Below are 14,826 nucleotides of genomic sequence, written 5' to 3'. Positions count from 1 at the left end.
CAGGCTCGTCTGGCTCTCTCCCTGCGTTCGGGGCAAGCAGCCAACAAGAGGGTTCGTCCTTGCGCCAAATCAGCGAAAGCCCGTCCGTGGATTCAGCTCGAAGCCACATTCCTCCACCTCCTCTGCAGCTGCAGCCAATCTCGCTTGCTCGCCGCAACCAAATCAATTCCAATCCTTTCATCGAGGTGTCGGTGGGCGCGACAGCCGCATTTAATCTCGCCACCGCCACTTCTCAACTTAGCTCGAGCCAAGCGAGCGCCTTGTTGAGCTCGTACGCTTCCCCGTCAGCGTCCGCCTCTTTTGGCGGATCGGCGGCGTCCAGTACTGGTTTTAGCTTTGCGCCCCTTGCGACCAACGGCTCGTCCAATTCCACCCTGTCTGGCAACAACGCCGCAGGTTCGTCGGGCGGTTCCAACTCTGCGATGGGCGCGGCCGGGCCAAAGACTCGCTGGTCCAACTCGTTTATTTGGCGCCGTCCAAACCAGTTCACCCAGCCGCTGTGGTGCGAGGCGGCCGATGCCGGTGCCAAGCTCGAGGCCGATCTGCGCTTGTGCGACTCAGAGTCGTATCTGGACACGTTGACGCTGGACCCCGAGTGCTTCTGGTCTTTGGAGAGCGCTCACCAGCTTTTGCGGACGCTTCGTGCCGTTTCGCGAGGCCAGTTTTTGCGCAAGCCATGTCGCGTCAAGTGGAACACGACCACCCGTCAATGGCAGTGGGAGGAGCCGGACTGGTTTCTCGACGCCAACTTTTCGCTGGCCATGTTTGCTGCGTCCCGAATCGAGCAATCGCTGTGGACGGCCTACTTTCAGCAGCACAACATTGATCCGCGCGCTCCGAGCGAGAAGCGGCCGTATCAACTTCCACGGAAAGACAAGCCGCGGGATCCTCTGCGGCCCGAGCTCGTCGCGTTCTGGGCGCGGCTGCCCTACGCGGAGCAAAAGAAGATTGTGGAGAACAAGCTTGGCAGCGAAATTGCGCCACTGTTCCACACAGAGGCACCACGCCTGCAAAATCCCATTTCTGCCCTGAGCTCGCTGCTGGAGCTGTTTTTTGACATTAATGGCCGCGAGTGGGTATCCCGCGGGTTTTTCGGCCACCACGCTCTCGAGCACAATTTTGTCCAGCACGTCTTCCTGACGCCACTCTGGCGCGCCAACACCTTGGTGGATCGGCTGCTTCGCAAAGTTAGCATCCGCCTGGCAAATGCCTATGCGCTCGAAGTCGCAAACGATCTGTTGAGCTCGTGCGTATCGCCTGGCGCCACCGTCGCAGGAAACTCCAATGCTGCTCTGACCAATGGAAAGTCTAGTCGGGTCGCCCGCTCCTCCTCCAGCCCAGCCCACTCTCCACTCGCGCTATCCGCGGTCGGAAATGCCGGCAGCACTTCGCCCGGCAGTCAAACCAAGCATGCTGCTGGAGGGTTGCAACCCTCCCTTTTGCCTGCACCATCACTCTTGGCGCAAGGCCACAGCGCCCTTGCACCTGGAGCACTGGGGCGCCAAACCAAAGGCCACAAACGTCGTTCCAGTCATGGCGCGACGCCTGTCGCCGCACTCGCAACACCTGGCATGGCCACTTCTCTCGGACGCTCGCTCCCTTCGCTTCCAGGCTCGCTGGTGGGCGGCAACTCTGCTTCCGTGCCTGCCTCCCCGTCTCCGCTTGCCAGCATGCGCAATCCCACGCACAGCACGCCAACGCCCGGTCGTGCCGCTGCTGCCGGGGGCGCTTCCAATGTCATCGACGCTGATGTGACGACCCACGCAGATGGGCACACTCTCGACGCGAGCTTTGATCTGGACGATGAGGATGAACCAGACGCCAACCAATTTATTGCAAGCATCGCCGTTGAAGTTGACGTCGCGCCTTCGAAGGCAGCCAACAAGAAGAAGAAGAAGAAAAAGAAGAAGAAGAGCAAGGCCAGCAACGTCGTGTCTGGGCAACCCGATCCCGAGGCACACTTGTCCGAGTTCTTCCCGCTCCTTGCTGGAATGGACAACTCGAATAGCACAGAGCCAGCTTCCGAGACTACGCGCGCACCTTCGCGCAGACTCGCGCATGACAGCTATGCTGACGACTTTGACAGCCCCGACAGCGATGCCAGTGCCCACATGCGAGTCCTGACAGAGTTTGGAGGTTTGCCAACGTCCGACCAGGTGGGGCTGCAGTCGCCTACCCAAACTCTCCCTTCGTCACCGTCCGCGTCGGCTTCTCTTCTGCCTCCGGTCGCGCTTTCGGGTGCCGTGCTTCTGAAGCTGGGTGATTTTAATGTGCAGCTCGACGCGCTCGCAGACTCTAGCTCGCATACCGTCACGCCACCAGGCCACGCAATCACGGCCATAACTGCTGCCGAGGCCACGTTGCGCGATCAACACCAACAGCACGTCCGCCAGCAACACCAGGCAGCACCGCATCAACATCCGCAGCAACAGCAACAGCAGCAACAGCAACATCATCACCATCATCACCATCATCAGCAGCAACAACAACAACAACGACATGAGCAGTCTCAGCAGCAACAGCCTCAGCAGCAACAACAGCACCCACAATCCCGCGGCTCTCGACGCTCAAACTCCCTCGAATCCAAGTCAAAGCCCTTGTCCTCGTCGCGTAGTCTCGATGACGGCCCTGGCAGCAACATTAGCATTTCTGGGCTGTCGGGAGCGCGTGCAGCGGCTCTGAGCGTTGAGGACCTGTCCTCAGCCGAAAACCAGAAGGTGGCTTCTGTGCCTGTTTCACCCGTCAGCACCGCTCACGCCCCCTCGGCAGCAAGTCATTCCCACTCACCCCATCAACCACAGCCCATGCACCAGCAACAGCCCTCCTCGCGACCTGCTGCATCTGTTACTACGCAAGCTGCGGCACCCGCTCATGCCCCTCCACCCTCGTACGCAGCGTCGCTGTCGGTTGGCACGTCGACCAACTCGGCCAACCAACCAGCAAGCAAGCGGTCTGCATCCCGAACTGCGTCTCAACCACCGAGCTCAAGCGCGACCAATGCCGTCGCCTCCACAGCCCACAACGCAGGAACGGCAGCAAACCCTCCTCTCGCGGCTCGAGCGTCGCGCGTTGCCATCGGCACAACAACCACCGTTGCCGCAGTGGCTCCTGTACCAGCAGCAGCACGTGTGTTGCACGCTCAGACGTCGTCTAACAACCCCCAGCTGTTTAAACTGGTGACGGTCGACGACCAGCAGCTCCAAGCACTGCAGCTCGAGTCGCCGGACTCCTGGTACCAGCTCTACAAGCCGCCAGGTGGAGCACCTTTGGAAAGCGTCGCACATGCGCAAGACGTGCATTCGACGCGGGCTGGAGGTGGCATCCCTTCCGACGCTAGCAAAGCGATCGGCCACCCGGTACGCCTGGACGAATCTGCTGCTGCCGCTGCTGCCATGCGGACTGTGGCAATGGCCAATCCACACGATCCATACGCTCACGTTGCAGCAGCTGGTCGTCCTATTTCTTCTGCCTTGCCAACTCAAGATCCCGCAGGCGCGGGGCCTTTCCCGACCGAACCTCTCGCACAAGCACATGTGCCGGTGGTCGTCCTTCACGAGCCAGGACAACCGTTTGCACCTCACCTAGCTGCAATGCTGCAAGGCGGTGGCTACCCGTTGTCAATACAGCAGCTGCAGCAACAGCAGATACTTCAGCAACAGCAGGCACACCAGCAACAACAGCTTCAACAACAGCAACTTCAGCAGCAGCAAATGCAAAGCCAAGCTCATCTCTTGCAAATGCAAGAGCTGCAGCAACGCCACCGTGATTCCGACATCACTTTGATCGCCCCTCCGCCACCCATGTCCGCTTCCACGTCCGAAATGAACGAGCAAGTATCCTTGGCCTTCCCTCCCATCCTCAGCTTCCTCAACAAGAACTTGATTACTGAGCTGCACGACGACATTTTGAGGTTTTACCAGTACGTCAGCAAAACCGCGCAATCCAATGCGCCGAACGTTCAAACTGCCATTCACCACGTGCAAGGCGTCGTGCTGAGCATCTGGCCAAACTCGTATGTCGTGCTGTATGGCTCGTACAGCTATGGCCTCAGCCTTCCACACAGCGACATTGATCTGGTCGTTGTCCGACCCCCCATGGCTCCCAATTCTGGGGCGCCTGCCCAGAGTGCGGTTGCGGAATTGGCAGCTCGGCTCACCGCTTTCCCGTGGTGTTCGGGTGTTCGCGCAATCGAGACGTCTCGCATTCCCGTGGTCAAGTTTGTTGCCACGATTGGCGGCCTGCGCATCCCAGTGGATGTCAGCTTCCACGATACTTCGCGTGGGCCCCTGTCGCACTCGGGCATTCTAGCGCGCGACTTTGTGCGCTCGCAGATTAGCGCGTACCCAATGCTTGCTCCACTCGTGATGGTCTTGAAGCAGTACTTGCACAGCAAGGGTCTGAACGAAGCCTACAGCGGCGGCCTGACCTCCTATGGCATTGTTCTCCTTGTCACGTTCTTGCTGCAGACCAACCCACCGAGCTCGCAGCTCGCCTTGTTGCTGCTTGCCTTCCTGGACCGCTTTGGCAATCACTTTGACTCGACCCAGTTTTGCGTTTCGATTCGTAACAAGAAGATCATCCAGTCAAACTTCCCTCCCAACGTGGCTGCCATCGAAGATCCGCACAACGCTGCCAACAATGTTGGCGCGCCGTCGTTCATGTTCTGGCGCGTTCAACTCGAGTTCCGCAACGCCCTGAGATTCTTGCTGAGTTCGTCCCAGGATGCCGCCGTTTCGCGACGCTCTCCGTATGGACTACTCGATGTGCTGTTCTCAAACGCGCCCACGCCCAAGGTCGACAGCCAGCCGAGCACAACGGATCTGGAGTCTGCCTCCTTCTCGCAGCAGCAACAGCAGCAGCATCCCGAGTTTACCCGTCGCACCCGCTCTCGCAGTATCGATTACACTGCCGCAGAAACGGAGGATGGCGAGTGATTTCCATCCCCTGGTTCTGTGCAAGTTTTCTACAACAACAGTGGGTGAAGCGAAGCGTCTTTTACATTGTTTGTCCAGTGTCTTTTGTGCGTCTATTTTATTTTCCTTCTTCCATCAGGGCTTCTTTTGTAGCTTTTTTTTTTAAAAAAACAAAGCCTTTGTACAACCAAACAAGATTCGTAACATTCAACGAACGCAATCCATACACCCAGTCTTCATACAAGCTCCATACAAGCTCCATACAAAGAGCAAACGCCCAATGCAAAAGTTCACTCCGTTTGTCGCCGAGGACGACGACGACGACAACGATCGCGGAGTCGCCCAAACCACCGCTGCTCCTACTACTACTTCTGCTCATGCTCATGCATCAGCAATGTCTGGCTCGGATCAGGATCAGGATCAGTGGCACCAGCACCAGCCCCACCAGCGCACTGGATTGCCGTTCGCCCCGGCGCCGCTGCGACGTCGACGAGTGCTGCTGCTGCTGCTGCTGCTGCTGCTGCTGCTATGAATGGCGCTTCTACGAACGCAGGGCCTGGATTGGTCGGCGGCGTCGCGACCCAGTCAGCATCCAGCCCGTCGTCGAGCGCTGACGCTCGTCGTTTCGCAAACGACGCAGCCGGTGACGATGACGAGGCCTCGCGGGCTGCTTACGAAGCAATGCTGCTTGTTGCGCAAATCGAGTCGGGCGGATCACACGCAGCGATGGCTCCCGTCAACAAGCCAGCCGAGAATCCTGCATATCTCGACCCGACCGACGGGACAATCTACGAGTGGGACGGTCGCGCAAAGGCGTGGTTTCCACGTCTCGATGAAGCATTCATCTACTCGTATCAGTTGAGCTATGGCGGGAATGAGAACGCGGCGGCAGCTGCGCCATCAACCACTACTGAAGCGTCAACAACGCGGCGGACCCGCGCGGATCTTGAATCAGGCGGCCAGCAGGTTGCTACGGGCAACAGTGCTCCCAATGGCAGCGAGATGGATGCGGAGGCCGCACATCGGGAGTACAAACGCATGCGGATGGAGCAGCACGATGATGAAGACGAGCTCGTCAAGCCTCCCGCAGCTGCTGGACCTGGTCGACCTGGGAAAGGTGCGCCCAAAGCAGCTGCAGCAAGCAAAAGTCAAGAAGGCGACGCCCCGGCTTTCAAAAACTCCAACGTCTATGTGACTGGGCTGCCGTACGACGTGGATGCCGAAGAGTTTGCCGAATACATGTCGCAATGCGGCATTATTCGCTTTGACATGAACACGAATGAGCTCAAGGTCAAGGTCTACACGGATGCCAATGGCGTACCCAAGGGCGACGCGCTGTGCAGCTACAATCGAGCAGAGTCCGTTCAGCTGGCGCTGGACTTTTTGGACGGGTCGCTTTTTCGAGGCAAGCACCCAATTCACGTCGAGGCCGCCAAATTTAGTCACAAAGAATCGAGCAAGGAAGCCAGCAAGGGCGGGTCTGCCTCCAAGGGTGCGAAGGCTGCGGTCGCAGGTGCCAAGGGCGGCGCCAAGGAGGCAGGAACCTCGGTACAGTCAGACCAAGCGCCGCCACCACAACACCACGGCCCCGTCATCAACAATGCCAAGCAGCTCAAGCAAGTCAAAGCACGTCGGCAAAAAGTGATGCAAAAGCTGTACGGCTGGGACGAGTTTGTTCCGATGGAGAACAAGCGGGGCGCGAGCACTGTGATTATTAGCAATGTCTTCTCGCCCGAAGAATTTGACGACAATCCCAACGAGCTGAACGAGCTCAAGGAGGACATGGAAAGCGAATGTGGCAAATGCGGCGTTGTACGCAAGGTGACCATCTTTGATCGAAACCCACTCGGAGTGGTGTCTGTCAAATTCGACCTTCCTGAAGATGCCGGCAAGTGTGTCGAGCTCATGAATGGCCGCTGGTTTGGAGGGCGCCGTCTGGAAGCCGCAAAGTGGGACGGTCGTACATCCTACAAGGTCGAGGAGACCGACGCTCAGCGCGAAGCGCGTCTGCAAAAGTGGGAAAGCTGGCTGTTGGCTCAGCGCGCTTCAACCGAAGAACGAGAGAAGCTGATTCGTCAAGACGCTGCCCGTCGTGAAGCCGCGGCGCGTCATGCTGATGACGACGACGATGATGATGATGATGAGGAAAGTGACGATAATGGTGATGATCAGTGATGCTGGTGGAAATGATTAAGATGGAACCTGATCGAACCTGAACATTTTGAGCCAATGAAACGAGCATTTGTTAGATCTGTAATTCATTAGTTTGTATTTTTTTTATCGTTTAAAATCACATAATGTACATTGTACAGTTGCAGAAACCTCTCGGTGTCCTCTACGTTGAGGCAGAGAATCAAACAAAATGAAAATGAAGGATCTGCGAGTGGAACAAACAGATCGATCGATCGGACTGTCTGTTTTTTCCTTTTTACTCGGGAGACACGCCAAATAGTTGACCACCATGTTGGTACAGACTGTTGCCGGTCGTAAAGGCAGTCAACTGAGCCGCCAGAGCGTTCTGCTGATGGGTCGGTGAGCCAGCAGCAACCGAGCTGGACAGGGAGATGGGCTGGGAGCCATTGCTGGTCGACAGGCGTTGCTGCAGAATGTGGATGCGCTTTGAGACCGAGGCCGAGTAGCGCTTGACGAGGGCCTTGTCAGACTCTTCCAGCGGAGTCTCGCCGCGGTCCATCAGCAGCGATTCGAGCAAAAAGTACGCACACCAGTACGCCTCCTGCGCATCCTGGAAGTGTCCGAGTAACTCGCGAACTGCGGCCTCCCGGGCCAGCATGATGGAATTCTCGTAAATGACCTTCTCAACGGACAAGTCGAAGGAAAGGGGAGCGTTTGGCGGCACGCGGGAGCGGAGGCTATCCACCGAGTCGATGCAGTCGTTGATCTTGCTACGGAGCAGCTGAATCATCGAGTTGACATCCGAGGGGATGCTGGCGTTGTTGCGCACGAGCTGTCGGGACAGGTTGATGCCCTCAAAGTAAAACTCGAGTGCGCGCATGTACAAGAGCAGCGCCTGAGTGCCGTCGTCATTCAACGGTCCTGTCGACTGCTGGCCGCTGTTGAGAATCTTGGCCAAGCGCTGAACGGCGAACGCATGCTGCGCAGCCGATTCAATGCGACTGAACAAGACATTCTGTCAAAAGCCAACGACGGAAGCGAATGCGGTGAGCCCAACAAACAACACAAACGAACGAACGAACGAACGAACAAACAAACGAACGAACGAACAAACAAACCCACCAACCAACCAACCAATACAAATCCCTCGTGAAAACCTATGCCGGACATACCTCGTCAAAGGAGCGCGAGGACGAGGACATGGCGCGACGCGAGGGGGAAGTGCCGAGAAGGTAGGCATCGGTGACGGGCTGCACATTGGAGGATGCAGAAGAAGAGTAGAACAAGTCCGCAAACTTGTTCAGAATCACGCGGCTAGTGCCCATCAAGGTCGGGGAGTGCGGCGTGGTGTTGTTGGTGGGCGACGTCGCCAGAGCCAGTTGGACAGCGCGATCTTCGTCGGCAGGCGGGGTGTGCGGAGTGCTGCCTCGAGAAGGCGAGGTGCCGAATGCGTATGTTTTGGCACGTTCACGGAAGTTGGTGGCTGGGTTGGTCAGCGGAACACGAGAAGCAAAACTGTTGTCACGATGCTCGCCAAATCGTTCACCCAAAGTGGGGGACGCGGTTTGCAGGGTGCGCTCGTCTTCTTCGTCAGGTTCGGCTTGCTCGCCACGGTTGGCGTCGGTGCCAGGAGAGTGCTGGCGAAGGTCGTCAGTCATGGCTTGATTCATTGCAACCGAGGCGCCGCTCTTTTGCGGGACAGGCATGCCAGAGGAAGCTGTGGTGGTGGTAGTGGTAGCGGTGGTGGTGGTGGTGGTGGTGGTGGTGCTCGGTGGAACAAAGCGAGAGCTAGGGACCTTGTTGCGGGCCACAGCGTCGGCAAAAGCGTTGACCGACACTTGCTGGGAGGGACCGACCAGCACATAGTCTTCGACCGAGCCGGCAAGGCCTTGCACCGTTTGGGGCTGGGGCTTGGTGGACACGAGAGCTGGTGCCGCGGTGAAGGCGTTCATGGCGCTGTTGGGCCGGCTGACAGGCTGGCTTTCAACAAACTGGCCAGAGTCGGCAGGAGAGCGGCCATTGTCGGCAGGTGTGCCGTCGGTAAAGGTGAATTCATCCAACGAGGAGACACCAGGCGGAGTTTCAGCGCGGGGTGGCCGAGAGACAGACCCGCGGCTGGGCGTCGATCGGGCAGGGTTCGCCGCCAAGTTTGGGCTGGAGGTGACGCGGTTGATGACAGCAGCTGCTGCTGTGGCTGCTGCAGCGGTGGCGGCGCGTTGGACTGCCGAGAGGATTTGAACGGCTTGGGACTTGCCGGTTTGGGCAATGGGCTGGGCGGGGCGCTCGGCCTGGGCTTGCGCCTGAGCCAGGTGGGTTCGAGTGTCGCCGCCGCTGTGAGTGGCAGCGCGGGGCCGTCCTTCCTGTCGGGCGTCAGAGGCAGCGATAATAGGGTCCACCACGTCAGTCGGGTGTGAAGGTCTGCGCGTGGCTTGGGTCGCCTGAAGCCTTTGAGAAGCGGAAGCGTCGGCCGGGACGGGTGATGCCGACGCCAAATGCTTGGCAACGGCGAGTTGGCGCTGTTCCTCATCCTGCTTGGCAAAGCCAGGGTCGAGCGTGCGCAAACGAGTCTTGTACTGCTGGAGGGCGACGAACGGGTGGGCAAAGAAATCGTCAAACCCAATGCGTCGCTCTGGATCGACGCACATCAGACCAGCAATCACGTCGCGGCACTCAATCGACGCGTTCGGCGGGAGTGGTATCCGGTCCTTGGATGTTTTGATGGTGCGGAGCAGCTCGAGATAGTTGTCGGCACGGAATGGCGCGTGCCCGACCAGACATTCGTACAGAATGACGCCAACGCTCCACAAGTCGCCCTTGGCATCGTATTGCTTGGATTCAAGAATCTCTGGCGCCATGTACAGTGGTGAGCCACACAGAGTTTCCGCCATGGTGTCGGTCTGAAGGTAGCGCGCAAAGCCAAAGTCGGCAATCTTGATGACGGTTTCTCGCTTGACCAGCATGAGATTTTGCGGCTTGAGATCTCGGTGCACAATGTTGAACATGCGCAGAGCTTCAAGAGCGGAAGCTGTGCGTGGAGTCAGAAAGTGAGAACACAAAAGCAGTCATCGACAAGAGGGTTGTTCAAAGTAAAGAAAAAAAAAAACAAACAAAAAAAAAAAAAGCCGGTGCTTACCAATTTGTTGCGTGTAAGAGCGAACAAGCTCTTCGGGGAGCAGTTTTTTCTTGCGAATGAATTGTGACAAGTCCCCACCATCACAGTACTCCATGATGAGGTACACATTCTCCTTGGAAGCCTGGATTTCGTAGAGCTGAACAATGTGCGGATGCTTGACGAGGCGCAAAATATCAACTTCGCGATCCAAGTTCTCGTTGAGGCGTGCGCTGAGTTTTTGCTTTTTGATTCGCTTAATGGCAACGTATCCGGGTGCCTGCCAGACGAAGGGGGGGGGAGAGGACGGAGCAGAGAGTACAATGAGGACCAGCAAAACCACCCAATGCCAGAAGACGCACACCAGACCAACAACAACCAGTTACATACATCAGCGTAGCGCGCTCGGTAGACGGTGGCAAAGGATCCGCGACCGATGCGGTCTGTTTGAGGATGGTAGACGTATCTCCCGACAATCTTGAGAGCGGCCTCGGCATCCGACCCTGTTGGCGCAGCAGGATCGCCTGGTCGCGTGTGACGTTGAAGCGCCATTTGCGAGGTCGCGGTGTGTATTCGTGAAGCCTTTTGAGCGAGTTTGAGGATGTGTGTGTTTGACAGTTCCAGAAGCGACAGACGGTTCTTGTAAGAGAGAGGAGAACGAGCGAGCCTTTCTGAGGTCAGCAAACAAGCACACAAAGTCAACAAGTGAGCTGGCAATACAATAGCACGAATAACAAAGTGTAATTGCCACGCAATACGCAATGCAGAGTGCTGATGTGAAAAAGTGCCACGTTCAAAACGTCTAAATATTCGCATGAACAACGTGTGAGTTTTTGGATTTGTTGGCGTGTTAAAGTTCGTTCTCTCGCTTTCTCTCTCTTCTGAGGCTGAGTTTCCATCCTAACACACCAATGATGGCAAGAAGTGAAAAAGGAAGTGGAGGGTTGATGATTTGCTTGGCTCATTGGGTGATGCAATGGTCCACCATTCAGAATCGAAATTGGTGGCAAATTTTGTCATGCTACCGAACGTTCAACCACCGCTCCCACCAGCTCCACCCAACGTCAAATCACCCACAAAACTACCGCAAAACTGCACACTAGCGAATAGTATTCGACATTGGAGAGACAATGCACCAAAATCCTTTTGCCAAGGTGCAAAATTGGCGGGTTCACGCCCTTCAACTTTGCCCCTCAACCTCCTCCCACACATCACAACCCCATGATTTTTTTTAAAATTTTTTTGGGCTTTTCGCGCTTCATTGTGGATAGAGACGAGTGCCACGGCTCCTCTCTCTCTCTTCGACTTTCAAAGAGTGCCGCAAAAGCACTTTCGCGTCACCAATTGCCAAGAGTTCAGAAAAAAAAAAAGCAGAAAAAAAAAAGAAAAAAAAAAAAAAAAAAAAGAAATGACCGCTCTTTCGTGCCTTTTCAAAGAACACACTAGAAGACCAAAAACACGGAAGAAAAAAACAACCAGACGAAATATCACTCGTCATTGGAGAGGCTGCTTTCAAGCCAGAGCAAGGGATGGAGACAAGGGACAGCGTGGCTGGGACCGAGGAAGGTGCGGGCACTCGAGGGAGAAAGAAAACAAGACCAAGTGCCGAGCGTTCTCTTTCGTGTTTGAAACAGCCCAGCCACAACGATCATCCCTCGCACGCACACGAGCGTGAAAGAGTGGTGACCGGAATGAATCAGGCGACTCGACATTGAATACAAATGTCAAAGAGAGACGAGGGCAATGGAGATGAAACGGGTGAACGATGACGTCCTGCAACCAACCTCTCATTGCAGTATTCTTACCCCCAGAAGCAGAAGGGGGGTCCACAACAGCAGCCACACCTGAGGAGCGACAACAAGCAATCCTTCTCCTTATTCCAGCACAATTCTGCACGAGTCCCATCGACATTTCCCCTCCTTCGTGACGGCGCTCCGAGGTGGAAAACTGTTATGGGTTTTTTTTGCCCTTATTTTTTTTTTGATGCGTGTGCTGAAAACCCACAAAAAGCCGGCGTCCTCTGCGGCCCCGACGCGAGTGCAAAGCGAGCTGCACTGAAGAAAATAGAGACAGAAGCATCAGAAGAGATGGTGGCATCATGATGATGTCCGGGCGCCAGGGTGGGGGGGGGAAACGGGGGAGACAAGGACCGAGTGCAGCCAGCAAAACAGCGTCATCAGAACTTTGAGGGGTAAGGAAGGAACCAATCAGACCAGCCGCTGAGCGTTGGCAGCCGCCGCATTTCGGCCAAGCGACTCGGCGACCGCCAGCATGAACAGCAATGGAAGGGCCACGAAGGCCACGAGGGAGAGTGGGTGTGAGGATAGGAAGAGAGAGAGAGAGAGAGAGAGTAAAAAGGTCGGTCTCAGCAGACCGGAACACACCAAGGCTAAAAGGAGAAAGGAGGCCAGCGCCACCGTGCCTCGACCCGCGCATGAGTGAAGTATGTGGGTGTGTGAGTGTGTGAGGGGTGTGAGCGAGAGCGGTGGGCCGAAGCGCGCGCGATGGCACATGCAGATGCGAGAGTTGATGTCTTTTGATTTTCGCGCCAAAAAGCATACCCACCTGAAGTGAAGAAAAAAAAAAAAAAGAAAAAAAAAAGCAAAAATGGACTGAGACCAAATAAAATAAATTGACTCATTTTGTCTATTGGTTTTGGAGAATCACGAGCCTGCTGAGTGGACTTGAATGGGGCTGGGGTTTATGTGGGGTCTATGGTCGATGTGGCTAAAACCTTCTATTTTCGAAAACGCACTCCGATCGCTCCTTTCGACTCTTCCCACGACCCCCGTGTCCTCCCCTTGCTCCAGTCATGATAGATAGATTTTTCTCTGATAAACCATCACCGCCGGGGACGGTTAGTTGTTTCATCCCTTGGACGAGCGAAAGGGGAAACCTGGGGTTTTGTTTCTGAAATATTTTATTCTTGACGCTGTGGGCGTTTTGTATTTCGGAGCACGTTCATGCAAAGCTCACCGGAAATTCCCGTTTGAACAAATGGCAAACTTCTGTTCTCGCAGCACAATGCTCCAAACGAGGGGACGGAAATGCTCACTGCAGCTTCTTGCGAGACCGAGTGGACTGACTGGGATTGCCGGTGCCTGCAAGCACGGCATTGTTCAAAAAGTTCCACGACTGCCACATCAAGGCCAACGGGACTACCACCCAGACCATATTGAAGAAGAACAGGTACACCCAGAGATGAAGCGGGTTGGAGGTGTTCAACGCAGGGGAGCCAACGAGCCATTCTGGGCAGAAAGTCATCCAACCTGATCCAGTCAAACCCCAAAAATCAAGCCAACCGAAGCAACGTGGTGGTGAGAGCTCACGGGTTGAGACCTGGAGTGACGCCATGCACGAAGCGTTCCTCGCCAAAACCAACAGAAAGCCCAAAACACAAAACACAAAAAACAACTCGTCCCCCCAAAAAAATTCAACACTTACCGCCATAAAGCTCGCACACACACAAAACGACTTGCAGATAATGCCGGTATGGCTTGTTGTATACCATCGCCCACATGATGACCACGCACAAGAACGTGTCGAAAAAGACGGTCAGAATCTCGAGCGAAACCACCGTCGGGTCGGAGACGAGCCAGCGAGCGTCCGCTTTGCTGTACTCTTTCCCTGTAATGCGTGACGCCGCATAATTCATGTTTGGCAATACAACAGACAGTGGTTGAGCGACGGTGAGACAATCCGCATGGCAAGATGAGAAGCATCATCGTGCATCACCAAAAATCATAAAATCGTACACAATGAAGCAAACGCATTGTCGTGCTCCTTGACAGTGCTGCGCAGAGACATGAACACGAACGATCCTTCCTGTGACGAGGTGCATCATATTACACACGATGGTCGGCGCAACGATCAGAAACAGAGTCCGGGGGGCCAGTCGATGCAAGGATCACGCCACAATGCGAAAATCTGAACCGATTTGGCCGTGAGCCACTTGCCAGGATGGTGTGGATGAGTGCGTCGTACGCCAGCCACAGAAACACGTAGAACTCGACGCGCGGCATGTGCGAGGCGAATCGGCGGGCGAGTAGCCAGGCGACGACCAGAATGGCGACCGTCGAAACCAGCGACCCGATCGTGACGGCGTGTTCCTCAAACATGGTGGTGGAGTGCAACCGCTACAAATAATGAAGATTGAATACAGAGAATATTATTTAGATGCTGGATTTTTTTTTGGAAAAGCGGTCGAGTTCCTTTCACACCCTTTCTGAGCTGTTTTGGTTTTGTGTTTTCGCAGTCTTGCATTTTGCTCTTTTTGTTTGTGGTATGTTTTTTTTTGTCTATATGTTTTTGTTTAAAACGAGCCTTTGCTACGCTCGCGGTCACTGTTTCCCCGACCTTTCCCTTGCTCTCTCTTCTTCCATCTTCATCCCTTGATCCTCCTCCCTTCCCTTCCCTTCCCTTCGCTTCGCTTCCCTTCCATTTCTGTTGCCTCTCTTGTGCTCAGCTTCTTCTTCATCGGCTGTTTTCCAGTCTCAGCCTTAACAACAAAGCCCGTCGTCATCATCGCTTTTCCCGCCACTCGTGATTCTATTATTTTTTTATATCTTTTATATTCATTTTTTGTAGGATTTGCATTGCGATTTTTTTATTCTATTCTATTATTTTTACGTTTTGTATGGACTTTGCATTGCGATTTTTATTTTATTTTAT

At 55.2% G+C, this 14,826-nt stretch overlaps 4 protein-coding genes across 4 annotated transcripts; 2 read left to right on the top strand and 2 right to left on the bottom strand.

The window, feature by feature from the left end:
- CAOG_04771 (hypothetical protein) lies at positions 1-5,123 on the top strand. The gene has a single exon (XM_004347472.2). It carries the CDS (start codon positions 423-425, stop codon positions 4,932-4,934), a length of 4,512 nt encoding a protein of 1,503 aa, XP_004347522.1. The 5' UTR covers positions 1-422; the 3' UTR covers positions 4,935-5,123.
- Positions 5,124-5,307: 184 nt separating this feature from the next.
- CAOG_04770 (HIV TAT specific factor 1) lies at positions 5,308-7,088 on the top strand (the record flags this gene model as incomplete). Its single annotated transcript, XM_004347471.1, has 2 exons — positions 5,308-5,398; positions 5,467-7,088. The coding sequence occupies 2 exons, from the start codon at positions 5,308-5,310 to the stop codon at positions 7,086-7,088; spliced, it is 1,713 nt and encodes a 570-aa protein (XP_004347521.1).
- A 68-nt stretch (positions 7,089-7,156) lies between these two features.
- On the bottom strand, positions 7,157-11,507 carry CAOG_04769 (serine/threonine-protein kinase ULK3). Its single transcript, XM_004347470.2, has 4 exons — positions 10,546-11,507; positions 10,180-10,435; positions 8,219-10,071; positions 7,157-8,061 (listed from the first exon to the last, which is right to left on the bottom strand). The coding sequence occupies exons 1-4, from the start codon at positions 10,969-10,971 to the stop codon at positions 7,342-7,344; spliced, it is 3,255 nt and encodes a 1,084-aa protein (XP_004347520.2). The 5' UTR covers positions 10,972-11,507; the 3' UTR covers positions 7,157-7,341.
- A 1,552-nt stretch (positions 11,508-13,059) lies between these two features.
- Positions 13,060-14,293, bottom strand: CAOG_04768 (ebpl protein). Its single transcript, XM_004347469.2, has 4 exons — positions 14,112-14,293; positions 13,911-13,980; positions 13,600-13,782; positions 13,060-13,424 (listed from the first exon to the last, which is right to left on the bottom strand). Exons 1-4 carry the CDS (start codon positions 14,271-14,273, stop codon positions 13,207-13,209), a joined length of 633 nt encoding a protein of 210 aa, XP_004347519.2. The 5' UTR covers positions 14,274-14,293; the 3' UTR covers positions 13,060-13,206.
- Positions 14,294-14,826: the final 533 nt, after the last annotated feature.

Source organism: Capsaspora owczarzaki, assembly GCF_000151315.2.
Source record: "Capsaspora owczarzaki ATCC 30864 unplaced genomic scaffold supercont2.7, whole genome shotgun sequence".
Lineage (NCBI taxonomy): Eukaryota > Filasterea > Ministeriida > Capsasporidae > Capsaspora > Capsaspora owczarzaki.
The sequence above is the reverse complement of the archived record's forward strand: the minus strand, read 5'-3'. Positions and strand labels throughout refer to the sequence as shown.